The sequence below is a fragment of the Anguilla rostrata genome, chromosome 10, assembly GCF_018555375.3.
Source record: "Anguilla rostrata isolate EN2019 chromosome 10, ASM1855537v3, whole genome shotgun sequence".
Lineage (NCBI taxonomy): Eukaryota > Metazoa > Chordata > Actinopteri > Anguilliformes > Anguillidae > Anguilla > Anguilla rostrata.
In genome coordinates, this window is record NC_057942.1 from 29,624,835 (window position 1) to 29,639,748 (window position 14,914).

General features: G+C 43.7%; 2 protein-coding genes across 7 annotated transcripts in view; one reads left to right on the forward strand and one right to left on the reverse strand.

The window, feature by feature from the left end:
* Positions 1-6,104, reverse strand: dhfr (dihydrofolate reductase). Of its 4 annotated transcripts, none has more exons than XM_064296466.1 (6): positions 5,885-6,103; positions 5,421-5,470; positions 4,934-5,039; positions 4,461-4,545; positions 761-876; positions 1-182 (listed from the first exon to the last, which is right to left on the reverse strand). In XM_064296466.1, the coding sequence occupies exons 1-6, from the start codon at positions 6,022-6,024 to the stop codon at positions 101-103; spliced, it is 579 nt and encodes a 192-aa protein (XP_064152536.1). In that variant the 5' UTR covers positions 6,025-6,103; the 3' UTR covers positions 1-100. The 4 variants fall into 4 exon arrangements, with proteins under 4 accessions (XP_064152536.1, XP_064152535.1, XP_064152538.1 ...); XM_064296465.1 differs by having other exon boundaries at positions 4,461-4,587; positions 5,885-6,098; XM_064296468.1 differs by having other exon boundaries at positions 4,461-4,587; positions 5,421-5,448; positions 5,885-6,097.
* Positions 6,105-6,442: 338 nt separating this feature from the next.
* The window catches only part of msh3 (mutS homolog 3 (E. coli)), a 60,957-nt gene continuing 52,485 nt past the window's right edge, over positions 6,443-14,914 (forward strand). For 2 of the 3 annotated variants that reach the window (XM_064296462.1, XM_064296463.1), the window contains exons 1-8: positions 6,443-6,802; positions 7,290-7,401; positions 7,867-8,093; positions 8,526-8,750; positions 8,907-9,023; positions 9,334-9,451; positions 10,058-10,191; positions 10,611-10,777. In XM_064296462.1, the coding sequence (XP_064152532.1) occupies positions 6,662-6,802; positions 7,290-7,401; positions 7,867-8,093; positions 8,526-8,750; positions 8,907-9,023; positions 9,334-9,451; positions 10,058-10,191; positions 10,611-10,777 (1,241 nt within the window). In that variant the 5' untranslated portion in view covers positions 6,443-6,661. The remainder of the gene's footprint in view (positions 6,803-7,289; positions 7,402-7,866; positions 8,094-8,525; positions 8,751-8,906; positions 9,024-9,333; positions 9,452-10,057; positions 10,192-10,610; positions 10,778-14,914) is intronic. The other variant, XM_064296464.1, reaches the window with a different exon arrangement.

The following is a 14,914-nucleotide window of genomic DNA, read 5'->3' on the forward strand; positions in this document are numbered from 1 at the left end:
TGTACAAACGACACATTTATTCTCGTTATTTATTATGACACTTTTTATATTACTATTATAGTTATTATTGTGATTATGATTAAGAAGGCCTGGGACCAGCTCAGGTTGGTACACTTTCATACACTTCATATTTGTACTGAATCCCATTCTCCTCCTGTATTCCCTCTGGTACTCCTGGGAACCTGCAGAGCAAAGACATGGAAAGCTTTCGTTAGTGCCTACACCTTATTTCACCCACTTTAACAGACTTGGGCAGGGAAGCACTAGAGCGCTAAAATCTCTGCTCTCTGGCTAACGAGCTGCACTAGCACGTGTTTAATTTGTGCCAAATGGCTCCAACTTCAGGTTGTGTACACAATCAGATGGTGTCCACTTCATAAAACTCGCTTTACTTCCAGCTTTTAGCTCCAAGAAGTGTCCTCTCTCAGCAGCTTGGCCAATACCACGCAATGGCGTTTATGGCTTTGTTAAAGTAGCTGATATACCTGACTTTGATTTGTATAGTGCTGTCGCTAAGATTTAAAACAGAACCATATGTTTGAATGGTTACCACTGTGCATACTGCATTCAGAATTATATTCTGAATATAATTCAGCTGAGAATGACAGAACAAGAGAAAAAAGTGAGAGACTGAAGAAGAAAAAAAACCCCAGAGGGGATGGAAGAAAAACTGGGAAATAAATTGAGAGGAAGTGAAATGATAGAAAGAGGAAGAGAAAGAGAGAGGGAGTAGGAACACATCAAAGTCTCCTCCACTCACCCTGGCAGGAGGCGGAAGATGGCGGGATTGATAGAGGGCAGGAAGGTGTCGCAGTCAAACTGCTGCAGGACCCGGGTCACGAATAGCCGCCTCTGACCCTGGGCCTCCATCACTTCCTGGGGATCCCACAGGGAAACAATGGTTAATAAACATAGTGTGTGTGCGTCTGTGTGTGTGAGAGAGTTTTCTTTCAGCCCTACACAGTAAAATGTTCAGTGTTAAATCAACATTAACAGCTGTGGAGTTGAATTTACACTGTACCACAGCCAGGATGAAGACGCAACAGCTTGCATCTCAGGCCTAATAACCAAAGAACTGGTGCAATGCTAAGTGTAGGAGGTCCTCATTCACAGCGTATCCTTGAATCATTTCCATGACGACAGGGAGCCAGAAGAGAGCTGCTTTGCGTTAGCTGTACACAAACAGACAGGACTGTGTGCGTGCGTTTATGAGTGTGTGTTTGTGCGCATGTGTGACATCCATGCGCACATCAGTAGGTAGGTGTGGTGGGGACAGAGGTTTGACAAAGAGCACCAAGAAACCAATTCACCACTACCTTGACACTACCTTGACTTTACAGACCTGATGTGCCGAACTGTACGTTTGGTACATGTGAATGTGCGTGCGTGGGTGTGTATGAGGGAGGAATTTAAGCACAAATTAGTTGAAAGGCTCAAGTGGACGTGCTGGAGGACAAGGAGAAAAGGATAGTGTGAGAGAAAAAGAAAGCTATTATAGCAACACTCTTTCATGATGTTTGATATGACCATGAAAGCCAGGGAGACATCTCCCTCCACAGCAAGGTCTCTGTCTCAAGTGAAGATTGCTTAATTATACTGTGAATGCCCAGCTGAAGATTCTATATTTTGCCAGATTTATGCCTTTAAATTGTTTTACCCCCTCATTTTTGTTGAATGTTGAATTACTTTTTCAAATGGACGATATGAGTATTTGATAACCTTTTTCATTAAATAAATTAAATACTCAATGTGTTTTGTGTATACTCACATTATCTTTGTCTAATATTACATTTTATCAATAGATCTGAAAACATTCAGTGTGACAAATATGCAATAACAGAGGAAATCAAAGGAAAATACTTTTGCACGGCACTGTAAATGTCTGATGGCTCCTAGCAACTGGCAACCGTTTGCCACATCCTAAATCACACAATTTCATGAATGCAGCATATATACCATAAAGGTACAAATGACACAATTGATTGGGTGAAAAATATTTCGCTGTATAAATGCATGGTACTGTATGTAAAAATGTAATCTGTGTAAATTGATCTTGGGTAAGAGCATGTGCTGATTTTCTCAAGGTGTTCTGAATCTCCCTGTCTATATGGGTCTGAGTGACCTTCTCTAAAACAGTTGAGGGCGAAATGAGGCAATCAAAACTTCCTCGAGGTAAATTGGGCGAAAGTGCCTTTCACTGGGGGCGTCAGGGCCGGCACAGGCCAGAAGCCCGCTCGCATCACAGCTCTCCAGCACGCGTCGGCGTAACTCTACCCCCCAAATTAAATCATGACATCAGATCAAAGGCCCGGGTGACCTTACCTCACCGCAAGGGGGGTTCTCTTTCATCCTGTTATAGCACGAAGGGATAAAAAACTGTGTGTGTGTGTGTGTGTGTGTGTGTGTGAGTGTACGGAGGGGCAGAGATAAAGCAACAAAGAGGGGGAATCACCTACATTTAATAAGGTAGCCTAACTTAATTTAGAACTCAGTTCATCTTTTACAGAGATGGGACTGTGTAGCCAATCAGATGTAGGGAATGGTTAGGTGGCCCGATGTAGATTTTTGTGGGAATTTTATGGGAATCTGCCCAGGACACAGAGGTTAACTGCAGAAAGAGAAAGGGGGAGAGGGAGAGCCTTTTGACTTTTAAAAGCTCTGTTTCACTTTTGTCAAAAAGAGCACAGCAGGGGCGGGATTTTTTCCATGGGTACAGAGATGAAAGTTGCATCCTTTTGTCATCCTTTTCACCAACGTAACAAAGGACGAGAACCTCAAACCCACCAAGGACCTGGGCCATCATAACTGAGCCCAGTGCAGTACCGTTTCCTGTTTCCACCTTCAGATAATTCCATTTAAAGGTGGGAGAGGCTATTAACAGATACTGCTGTACAACTGAGGACTTGGTTTCCAAGTGAAGCAGGGGAACCACAGCCACAGCTGTCTGATAAGTGCCACTACAGAGCCCTTTCTGTGTCTGTCCACAGCGAAGCCTCTCTCATTATACCTCAGGACCAGCATTAACAAGCACCTGCCAGTGAAATCAGCCTCCTACAAATATGCATGCATCCACGCACGCACGCGGTAAATGGACTGCATTTATATAGCACTTTTGTCCAAAGTGCTTTACAATGTATGCCTCCCATTCACCAGAGCAGTAAGGGGTTAGGTGTCTTGCTCAGGTACACTTCGACATACCCAGGGTGGGGATCGAACCGGCAACCTTCCGACTGCCAGACAATCGCTCTTACCTCCTGAGCTATGTCGACCACACACACACACACGCATACACACACACGCATAAATGCAAATACACACACGCACACGTGCACACACACATAAATGCAAATATACACACATACGCAATTCATAAACACATGAATAAATAATCTCCAGGATTTTTCTCTGACCAATGGCTTGTACGGAAATAGCCCACCTGTGTTTTTCAATAGCAAGGAGCTTCAGAGGGGACAAAAAGCCTGAATACATAAAATAACCATCACAATTAGGGCACGAGTACAAACAGAGAGGGAACGCTTTCATGTCTTCATAACAAAAACCTCCATTAAGGGCCAGAATAAAATAAAGATGTACAAAATGAATACATCCTTGCCTGTGTGGCCCTGAACGCTAATATTTGTGAGTCTCGTTTTACTGTAAAAAGGCCGATACTGAAACTCAGGTAAACCTTAGTTAGTTTCATTATTGTGAAGAAATGATCTGATGCAATGTAAACATTTGCATGGGTGTAAATGTGTCGAAGTTGCTAAGGCACAACAACCCATGCCATTACATTTTAGCCAATTAGCAGACGCTGTTGTCTGGACTGACTCACGCAGGTTATATTGTTTACATACAATCAATTTATACAGTTGAATACTCACTGAAGGTGTACAGATTAAGAATTTTGCTTAAGGTTACAAATGCTGTGCCACAGCTGGGCAGCGAACCTACGACCCCAGAGCTACAAATTCCAATATCTGTAACCTCTGTAAAGCAGGGCTGGGGGTGGCCAGGCTCATGCGGTGAACAAACAGGTCAAAACCAGGAATACAATAGAAATACATAAGTAAACACAAAAAGGCCAATCTGGCAACCAAATGCCTCAAAAGCAAAGGAACAACAAAAGACAAATAAACAAACTGGCATCAACCCACTACACTGTGGAAAGCCCAGCTTCCCCCAAACACTGTCCAAAACCTTTCCTAAAAGGCCTGCCATGCAGGCCCTTTATATTAGGCCCAATAATGAGGTAATAGGCCACAGCTGTAGTGAGTACAATGTCTCGCAGCTGCGGCCATACCTGTGAGTACGGCCAGTGCTGCCCTCTGGAGGACAGCACCTGAATTTCTTTCCTAGCACCACACCTCGAACACAAGAGCAGACAAAAAAGCATACTGCAGCCCCTCTACTGTACATGACTGACAGGGCGTGGCTCTGACGTGAATGACATTACTCACCTTATAAACGGTGCTGCCTCCAATGACCCACACCTGGTCCACCTGCCCTGCTAGTTCGGCGGTGTCCAGCAGGTGGAGTGCTGAGCTGAAGTCAGGGGCCAGGTGATGAGCACCCTCTGGGGTCTCTCTTCACACACACATGCACGCACACACACCCACACGCGCATGCACACACACACACAGAACAGCAATGTTATGGCACTGTTATTACTGCTTTAGTGGAGTCATCCACTACCACAACACCTTCTCGGTATCCTTAGGTGACACATAACATATGCTGTGGACTTTGCAGTGACTGATAAGGATACTGAACTCTAGACCCAGGCTTAAGTGTTGTTAGGACACTCATTTCACAACGCAGTGAAATATAATTGGCATCTAGTGAACTAGTGAAATATAATGGGCAAAAGGAAAAAGTGTGTGTATGTGACAGAGAGAGAGAGGGAGTGAGAGAGAAAGAAAAAAGAACCTACTTCAGTTGCCTGCTGAGCACAATGTTGATTCGGTTCTTCAGCGGCCTGTTTTGAGCCGGAATGGAGAACCAGGTATTCCTCCCCATGATCACCACGTTCTGCCTCCCTGTTGAGAGAAACACGCCCACAGCTTTTGACAGCTGCAGGAAAACCACTATGGCGACTTAGTGCATTTATCAAAATACATTAAAAATAACCTCTTGATCAAATGTCTGAGAGATAAAGTGGCTTAACTGGATATAAACTGACAATATTTTACAAATGTATTTTATAACCTGTATAAACGTTCATTTGCATATATCATAATACGGTACTGTGCCGGGCACATCTCGTACACAGTATTATAAAACTATGGGGAATCAAGTATTTATCAAAAGAGATCTTTAAGTGACGCAATACTTCCCCCTTCTGGCTACATCTCTCAAGTTTAAAGTTCAAAATTTACAATTATTTTATACAGCCTTGAAACCTTGAAAAAGTTTTCTACCTTCAATTGAAGGAGTCGCGGTCATCCTCTGGAAAAATTTTAATTCGTTACTAAAATGCAAAATTACATAACATGAAAAAATTAAACAATGATCTAAATCTGCATTTATTTCGCAGTAAAATTGTATGCTGAGTATATGGCGTTTTGCTATATCATAAATTGAACAAATAAACCATAACATTTTCTTATTTAGAAAACTAAATTGTTTCACTGGCTCCGTATTTAAACATAGGTTATGCTTTATATATGGTTGGTTATTATACTGAAATAATTCCATATAGCTAGCCTGCTTAGGTCGAAGAAAATATCGATCATTCAAGCAAGTTATAACATCCCAGCTAGCAAGCAATTTTGCAAGCAAGTAAAACCAGAGGTGTTAACGTATAGCCTAACTGGTATTCTATTCTGTCAAATATTTAGCAAGGAATGCACCTTTGCAAATGTAACAGTTTTTTACGTCTTACTTGAGTCGTATTGAGTGCCAGGGAAGTTGTCCTTTGTTTCCAATGCCCATATCTGGGCAAACTGCAACAATACTGTTCAGAATGCGAGACATGACTAGGCCGCTTACTGCATGTTTGCTTTCTAGAAAACAAAAGCACATATGCAAGCGTTTTATTCTAGTGGTGGCTCATTTAACAGTGAGTCCACACATTTAGCGCCAGCACAGGGCAAGAATCGGAAGTGACATCATCAAAACAGACTTCCCCCGCCCACATTTTACATCTACAAAACGTAGTCAGCTGTTTAAAAAATTCTATGTAAATATTTACATATATATTTGTATAAAAATGCGTCTGGTAATTGTTCAGTTAATGACAACTGTATTACTTACAACTGTACTTTTTGAATAAATGACAGCGCAGATTTCTGCTACATTAGCTAGATAGGTGGTCAACTAATCCAGAATGAGAACACGCTTTGCAATGAATCGATTTTAAAAGTGTATAACAACAATCATTTTGAGGACCACTGATTCGAAACTAGCCAGTAAGCAAGCAAGGCTTTATGCTTGCCATATTTGCGCATGCCCGTAGGACCCCAAAACGTCACGCAAGCGCCAACAAGAAGTTCGCCGGGACGAACATAAGGGCTTGGACTGCATTGTGTAGTTTTCTGCAGGTTTCATGCGGTAGTTTTCTATCTATTGCATGACATGTGTTTTCAACTGAGGTTTGCAGGTGCATGAAAACAGCAATTTTGCACGAGTGCCAAATTAAGTTACCCAAATCTTGTCAACAATGCCGAAGTCAGTCAAGAAGTCCAGCGCGCAAACGTCCATTAGCAGATTCTTCAGTGGGTTTAATAAGCAGGCAAATGTCAGCAGAACTTCATCCGGGATTAAACCTGCAAATGCTGGACACTTCGGGCTCGCGGGCAAGGTAAGTGCAAAGGTGTCCGAGCCTTACAGCGTATAAGGTCCGAACCGGTCAACGTGGTGATCGCGTGCATTGAAACTACTACGAGTGAGTGCAGGAAACAGGGGACGCCGCCGGTGACATGCATGCATATTTCTTAACCAGCTAGTATATCTGGCTTCGTGCAAGACAGTTGAGTAGTGTAGCTGTTATATAACTAATATTGTTCATCAATGGCATGAAATGACAGTTTTGAGAATGCAAATGTTCAAAATGTACGCATGCAAACAGCTATGTCGTTTTAAAGATATACTTGTAGGTTTTCGTAAACGACATATGTGGTTAATAGGGCAATCCATCATATTTCTGCGCAGCTCACGGTCACCAGCTAGGCGCCTTCATCTCTGGTCGATACTGCATTTCTCTGAAATAGTTGTAGGAAGCAGAAATGTGAACGCATTTGTTTATTTGGCTTACTGATTCTGTTGTGAATGTTCGGTCGGGAACGTAGAAGAAACTCCCTTCCAACGAAGAAGAATCCGGCAACAAACGAGCAAAACTGTCCCACGATACAGAGGATGATGACACGGGCTGCATCTTCGTTTGCAGTAATAAAGTTACAGGTGGGAATTTGTTCTGAGTCTACTAAATATAGCGAGTCAGCTGCTAGGAGTTAATGTTGCGGTGTACATTATGTAATTAGCTCCTTACAGTAATTGGATCTTGGACTTGGCGTTTTAAAAATGTCTACTGTGGCCGTATGGTCTGGATCCCTTCACGAAGGTTGCTGTTAAGGTAATGTCATTGCTCAGGCTTGCTGAATGGCAGTGTTGTTCCACTGGAGTCATGCAGCGATTCTGGCCTAATCAGCATCATTGATTTGAAATGATCTGCAGTCTTCCAACTTTCCTTGTGTTCTTCTGCTTTCGGTTTAAAAATGTCTGAAATATTAGGCATGCATGGCCACCGCCACTATAGTGGAGCAAGCCCCCCAGAATAGTAATAAAATGAGGAGGGGGCAGGGCCAGTGTGTCAAAGAGGATTGTGATTGACAGATCTTCCTCAAGCTGCTATTTCTCCATGCGCAGATGCAGGGACGGCCGGCTCCAGACGCAGCCTCTCCTCCAGCACTCTGCTGCGGCTGAAGGGCTTCAGCTGCCAGGGAGACTCTGGCCCCCCAGAGCCAGGGAACTGGGTTGGGGCCCACAGCAGAGACCCAGGGGACGCAGCCATGGGGAGGGGCACATCAGGAAGAGAGGAGGAGGAGGAGGATATCAAAGGGGAAAACAACCCTGAGAGCATAGCTAAAGGACAGGTCAGAGGAAGTGGACACGTATATAATAATAATAATAAATGAAAAATAAATAAATAAATAATAATAATAATGATGATGATAATAATCATAACAATACTGAAAATGGGGTTTGGGGCCATTTCAGTTTCAGTTTGGTATTGCGGAACATAGTTTCAATTTGCCTGATGAATGGAAAAATGGTAATACTTTTCTGTGAGGATTTCTTGAAATTCAATATATTTCCTGAGCTCACTGACTTGTATGCTGATTGACCCTAACTATAATAGTTTGTTCTTACAGTGGGTTTTTCATGAACCCAGAGACCCTGCTCAGCGTGGCACGAAGTAGAGAAAAAAACTAGACCTTTAGTCTCTGTTTGAGCCCATCAAGTAGTTTGGTTTGTAATTCCCTTTTCTGGATATGGTCTCTGCCATTTTGTTCGTGTCTCCAAAGGGTTCGGCTCAGGGACTCAACCTGAGGCAGTTTGCGAAGCCGGGCAGTGGCGGAGTGGGCCCCGCCAAAAAGAGTCCCACGGAGACCAGCGCCCCCAACAAGAGAACCAAGAGCATCTACACTCCGCTGGAGCTGCAGTACTTGGAGATTAAGGAGAAGCACAAGGACGTTCTGCTCTGCGTGGAGTGTGGCTACAAGTACCGGTTCTTTGGGGAAGATGCAGAGGTGAGCGCTTGGGTCAGGAACTTGGGTTTGGCCTTCCTGTCAACTGAAAGGTTGTATTCAGAAAAGACTGTAATATTCAGTTTTATTGAAATAATGGCTGCGTTCTTAAGAATGTCTACCTGTGCTCTGACGGTGGTCACGCGTTGGGTCATGCAGGTCGCAGCCAAGGCGCTCAACATCTTCTGCCACTTGGATCACAACTTCATGACGGCCAGCATCCCCACCCACCGTCTGTTCGTTCACGTCCGTCGCCTGGTCTCCCAGGGTTACAAGGTGAGTGACAGGCCTCTGAGAAGAACCAGAGCCTCCACACACCCACTGAACCGGACCACTGATGCATGTGTGTCTCTGTTCAATGAGAGCCATTTTCACAATTACATGAGGTCATATTCATAACTTCATTGATATTTATAACTTTATTGATCTCTCCTTACATTTTTTTTTCTAGAATGCCAATTTATCACGTTTGCCTAAATTGTATGGAATTGTTGACGTATGATTGATTACCGTTCGGAATTGTAATGAATTTTTTTGTGACCAGATTAATTGCATTTTGATTGGCTAAGTTGTTTTGCTCCTCCAGGTGGGTGTGGTCAAACAGACGGAAACCACTGCGCTGAAGGCTTCGGGAGCCAATAAGAGTGCGATATTCACACGCCAGCTCAGCGCACTCTACACCAAGTCCACGCTGGTAGGAGAGGGTATCCTTTCAAGCCTGTCCGTCCACCTGTCCATCAGAAAGGAAAGGGCGGACGTGTTGGTGTCTCATCAAAGCCATCCACTCAATGCTCGAGAACAGAGCTATGTTTTACAGTAAATAGTACTCTTATTCGCTCACTTTTTGTGATAAAACAGTTTTATTTACTATGTAATCCTTTATTATGTAAATTATTATGTAAAATCAATGCATCTTGGCACATCACATACATGATTCCACTACCAGAAAATTGAGTTAAGCATGAAATGGAGTACTTGCTTTGTTGAATCTTTGATCAGTGTTGTTATTTAACGAATTATTCTGTATTTAAAATGTGTATCACGCTAAGTAGTTGCATGTCTATCATAAATCCATAATCCAGTTATATCGCACTTTAAATGTGCTTCTATGTGCGAGTCTGTTAAGCATTGCAGAGTGTGTTGGTTGTCGGATAACATTGTCCAAGAATCATTTTATTGAGATTGGAGTCCACCGATAAACCATGGCATTTTACCAGTGTATTTTAGGGGGCATTGGGGGAGTATTTTAGGGGGAGCTCCTGGCCTCTGTGCCTCGGCAGCAAATGATGGAGCCCTTGACAGCATCTCAGATGTGAACCCCTTGCTGACGTTGGGGGCCCTGGAGGAGGCCGAGGACGTGGTGCTGGACGCCCCAAACAACTACCTGATGTGTGTGAGTGAGAACTGGGACAGCAAGACCAAGGAGCTGACTGTGGGCCTGGTGGTAAGAACCCGTGCAGTACTCCTGCAGTGTCCTGCTGTGTGTTTGTGAGTGTGTGCGCACATTTGTGTATGTGTGTGTGTGTGAATTAGTGTATTTATGTGTGTCTGTGTGTCTGTCTGTGTTTGTTTGTGTATTTTTGTGTGTGTGTGTGTGCTTGTGTATTTGTTTGTGTGTGAGTGAGTGAGTGAATATGAGTGTGTGTGTGTGTGTGTGTGTGTTGTTGTTTTTGTTTATGTGTTTCTGTGCTTGGCTGTGTGTGTGGGTATGCGTTATGTTTGGTGTGTGCTTTTGTGTGCCTGTATGCATGTCTGAGGTGGCTGTGGGCTTGGTGTAAGAACCTCGGTCTGAGCTTTTAAGGTAATGGAATAGTGATGGAGCTTGTGTGCATGTGTGTGTGTGTATGTGTGTGTTGGACACAGGCCGTCCAGCCCAGCACGGGGGATGTGATGCTGGACTGCTTTAAGGACGGGCCGCCCCGCTCAGAACTGGAGGCCCGTGTCCTGCGCATCCAGCCTGTGGAGATCCTGCTCCCCTCGGACCTCTCCCAAACCACAGAGCAGCTCCTTCGGGGCATCGCGTCAGCCAGGTAACCCTGATACGCCCCCCCCCCCCCCACCAAAAAAACAGATCCCCTGTTCAGTAACATGTAAACCTATTCAATTATACCGTTTAGACCCCTTGGTTACTTATTAACTGTGATCCACATGTTATTTATACGTCAAAATAGTTTCCATCCATTGCATTCACTGAGCCACTCTAATCTTTTGCCCTTTCAGACAGTACAACTATTGCCTTCACAGAGCTATTGAAGTTTTCTTGCATTTAGTGTTTCTGCGTTACATAACATTTGCACGTATTTATTGTGGCATGCTGGATTATGCCAAATAGACTTGTGATTAAACTTTGTGTATCACCCTTGCTGAAAGATGCAACTGTCGTCAGGGAAACTAGATGTTAGCGATTGGAGTGCAGGGCATGCTGTCTAGTCTTTCATGATTTTCAGGTTTAATTGCATGCAAATTTCAGTCTTCTAGTTTTTTTTCCCCCCTCTCAATTTTTAGCATTATTGAAGGTGTCTCATTTATGGCAGTCATTCAGGGTCAATTGCAGTGTGCTTACCTCAGGTTTAAATCTGAAGACCACAGAACTGCACTACGACTGGAACAGCTATCCAAAGCTGTGGAATAAGGATTGGCTGTTCCAGTTGTAGTTCAGATCTGTGGTCTACAGGTTTAAATCTGAGGTTTAAACTCTAGCTAAGCACACTGCAATTGACCTTCAGTGTCTACTGTAAGTTGGCAATGAAACGTTTCTACTGTTCAGTATTTGTTTGCTGTGGAAATTTCTTTAATTGCCACCAGATGTCAGCAGTTGACAATATTTGCAACACGATTGCTGCATAGTCTGCTGTTAGTTCATGCCAGTTTTTCGGTATAAGCTTCTTAATGCAACAGATTGCAGTGAGATACCTTGTTGTTAGGAAAGGAAAACAAGCAATAGGAAGGAGTTTCAGTTTCACAAACTACCTGTTAAAATAATTTTTTGACATGTGCTTGTTCCTCCGTCCATTGACAGGTACAGGTTTTTATTACTGTGGGAATGTTGTTAGCCAGGCCTGGTATTATTGCTAATGAAATATCGTCTAAATCAAAGGCAATTTTTTTCTGCAGTATTTTGACTATAAAACTTTATCTCTGTTCTATTCCATATTCAGCAAGTGACAATTAAGCCCTCCCCCACCTTGCATAAGAGAATGTAGTCTCTTCCTCTTCCTCCTCCCCCTCATCCTCCCTCACGGTGTGGGCAGCGGGTGCGCGGCTGGGCGGATTGTTCCGTGGAAATTTCGGAAGCGCTCGACGGCGTGCTCCAGCGGTTGCTACGCACGACGCCTTCTCCCCGTCCGTAGAGTTTCAAAGCACGTTGAGCCGTCACCGCCCAGAAATCCGTCTTCATCATCAACACGGCCGCCTGCTCAGCGCCAGTAATGCGCGTTCTGATGTAAATGTGATGGCCAGCCCTGCAGCGTTATATTGTGTGTGTTACTGCGAAATGGCCGCGGGCTATAGTAAGCTCTGATTTATTCATCGATGGAGTGCCGTAGGCGTTTATTTATTTATTTATTTATTCTTTGCTGGTTTTGCTTTAGACCACTTGGCCGAAATCCCCGCGGCGATGTTTCCCAGCACATCGGAGCACGGGAGCAGAGTGTACTGAACTCATGCGGCAGGATTTTTTTCCCCTCTTTGATGCCTGCTGATGCTGACATGCCTGGGTCCTGTGTGGGTCTGCAGGGTTTTACAGAGGTGTGAGGAAACGTGATGGGAAAGAAAATTTACAATGAGCGTCGCGTTATGAGTAATAATGCATTTTTTAAACATGTTTCACTCCTAGTTTTTATTCCCCTTTTAATCCCATTTTTAAATTCCCATTCCCAGTTTCGAATTGGCTTGCGTATCTTTGAAAGCACGTGTTGCTAAGTGGCACTTTTTCTGCAGCTGACGCTGTCCCACCGCGCTCGTCAGATCCACCTGAGGAGTCGCTATCGTGCAGTGCGGCCTGGGAAATCTCGCAGTCATGAACTTGTGCAGAGCTATAGCTGAGTATGCTATACAAGCCAGTCAGCACCAGCACAGTCAGGATTCAGTAACACAACCAACACTGCATCACTGCACTGAACCTTAGTGTTAAAACACACACATTTTATTGGACTTAAAAACATAGGTTTTTATTTTTAATAAAACCTATATATATATATATCCATTTATTTGTGCCAAGTATCTGTTGCTTGTCCTATTTTTCTGTGCGCTTTGGTTGCATAGCAGAGTTGCACCAAAGCACGTCATTACCGTATTTGGGTTCCGGTTATGACTCATTTCGTCACTAGGGGCGCCATTTCCTCAGCGCGAACCAAAAGGCGGGGATCCGTGAAGGCAGGCCTGTGCAGCCCGGTCTAACGCTAAGCTTCTGAATGGAGCCGCGGGAGCTGAGCAGTTGATTCATATCCGTTGCTTTACTGAACGCCGCCGCTTCTGTCTCGTGAATGTCACATCAACGGCGGAAAATTAAATGCGCCAATTTCCAAAGGTTTTTTTCCCCAGCTCCGGCTCGAATAAAAACGCAACTTGTTATGAACTGGGTTTTGCGTGAAAGGTGAATGATTAGCGTTGTGAGCCGCGCGACCGTTTTTCCACGGATAAAGAGACGCAAGAGGTTTGACGAACGGAAGCGCATGTTTTTTGAAAATGATCCGGATCCGTTTATATTGTCCGGTTGACAGGATTTTGGATGAGATCCCAGGAAGATATTTAGAATGAGGCACCAAACATGTCCTAATGTCCGTGGCTGTACCTAACTTCCTACTGTAGATTTATTTATATGTCACTATTCAGGTGATTTCCAAAGAATACAGCATTCCGATGAATTAAACCTGTTGTATGCACTTGGCAGAATAATCATATTATGATAACAGAATTAAATATTTTGGACCTGCATTGAAGACTTGTCAGCATTGTAAATGAAGAGATTGAGATGAAGAGATTACCAGAATGGGAAAATGGCTATGTTCAACTTTTTAAAAAGTTCCTTTCATTGAACTGAGGGTCATGAATGGTAACAAGTGGAGATATCTCAGGTGGAAAAGAGAAGCTTCAGTAGGTCACTGGAATGGCGGTTCCCAGGGCCTTGCTGTTCTGTGGGTAAACCTTAAAACCTGAAATTGAAATCGCCAACAGTGAGGCAAAATTCCATTCAGTCTAAGGGTCCTGCACTCCACACTGGGTCAGATGGCTGTGGGGTCAGGGGTCAGGGGTCAAAGGTCACGTCACAGGGCCGTTAGCTGTGAGCCCCGACAGTCTGCCTATTTTATTTCAGTTTGAGGTGAATGCATAGTCCAGGTCCCCTCAGCATGTAGGCTTCAGGGAGTCTAGAGTCTGCTGTTAACTGAAAGACAGCAGTGATGTGCCTTTTGAACCATGAGTTAGGCTTTCATTTTCTCAGCATCTGGGAGTGTGTGTGGAGGAGTCGAGGGTGAAAGGGTTGTAACATAACGTCTGACCGCTTTATACCTCGTTCTTATGTTTTCTACGAAGGTTGTTGTGGAAATGACGTAGGCTTATTAAATAAAAACACTTTTCGGATGATTTTCTTGAGGCCACATTGTTTGAAATTTACTATGCTAATGAGCATTCTGGTAATATATTAATAAAGCGATCCCATTTTTGTTTATTAATCCTTTAATACGATTTTAATTTCATTTTCCTTTGCCTTAATTGACGTTGGTTGATCAGTTAAATAAGCAGATGGCCTGTTCCTAAACTCGTCTCTTCCTGCATAATAACGCTTAAATGAATGTAATATTTTAGCTCTAGCCATTTTGAAAGAGTGAGTAACCTGGTGAACACTTTGTGGTCATAATGGGAAATAAAAAGGTTTGACGTTGAGCCGTAATGGATGCTCGGTGCTTGGCTTTCTCCCCTTTAGCCACCTGTGATTTCTGGGAACCCGGAGGAGCCAGGTCCGATGGGAGAGTGAGAGAGAAGGCCTAGTGGCAGCTGATTAATTCTTTAGGGGTCTCTGTGTGTGTGTCTTTTGCTCTCTCTCTCTGTATACCTGTCTCCCACCTCTTTTCTCTAATGCTGTCATTCATCTGTTTCTCTCTCTTCCCTACCATTCTTATCCTTGTTCAGTTGTTTTTCTTTCCTCCTTTGCTGTCTATCCCCAAGCC

Excerpts from the sequence above, each read along its gene's own strand:
- dhfr (XM_064296465.1), bottom strand. The coding sequence starts at position 6,024 with ATGTGCTTTTGTTTTCTAGAAAGCAAACATGCAGTAAGCGGCCTAGTC. Across the intron at positions 5,040-5,420 it reads CGCGACTCCTTCAATTGAAG|GGAGGCAGAACGTGGTGATC; the intron begins GTAGAAAACTTT and ends TTCTCTCAACAG. Across the intron at positions 877-4,460 it reads GAGGCAGCACCGTTTATAAG|GAAGTGATGGAGGCCCAGGG; the intron begins GTGAGTAATGTC and ends TGGGATCCCCAG.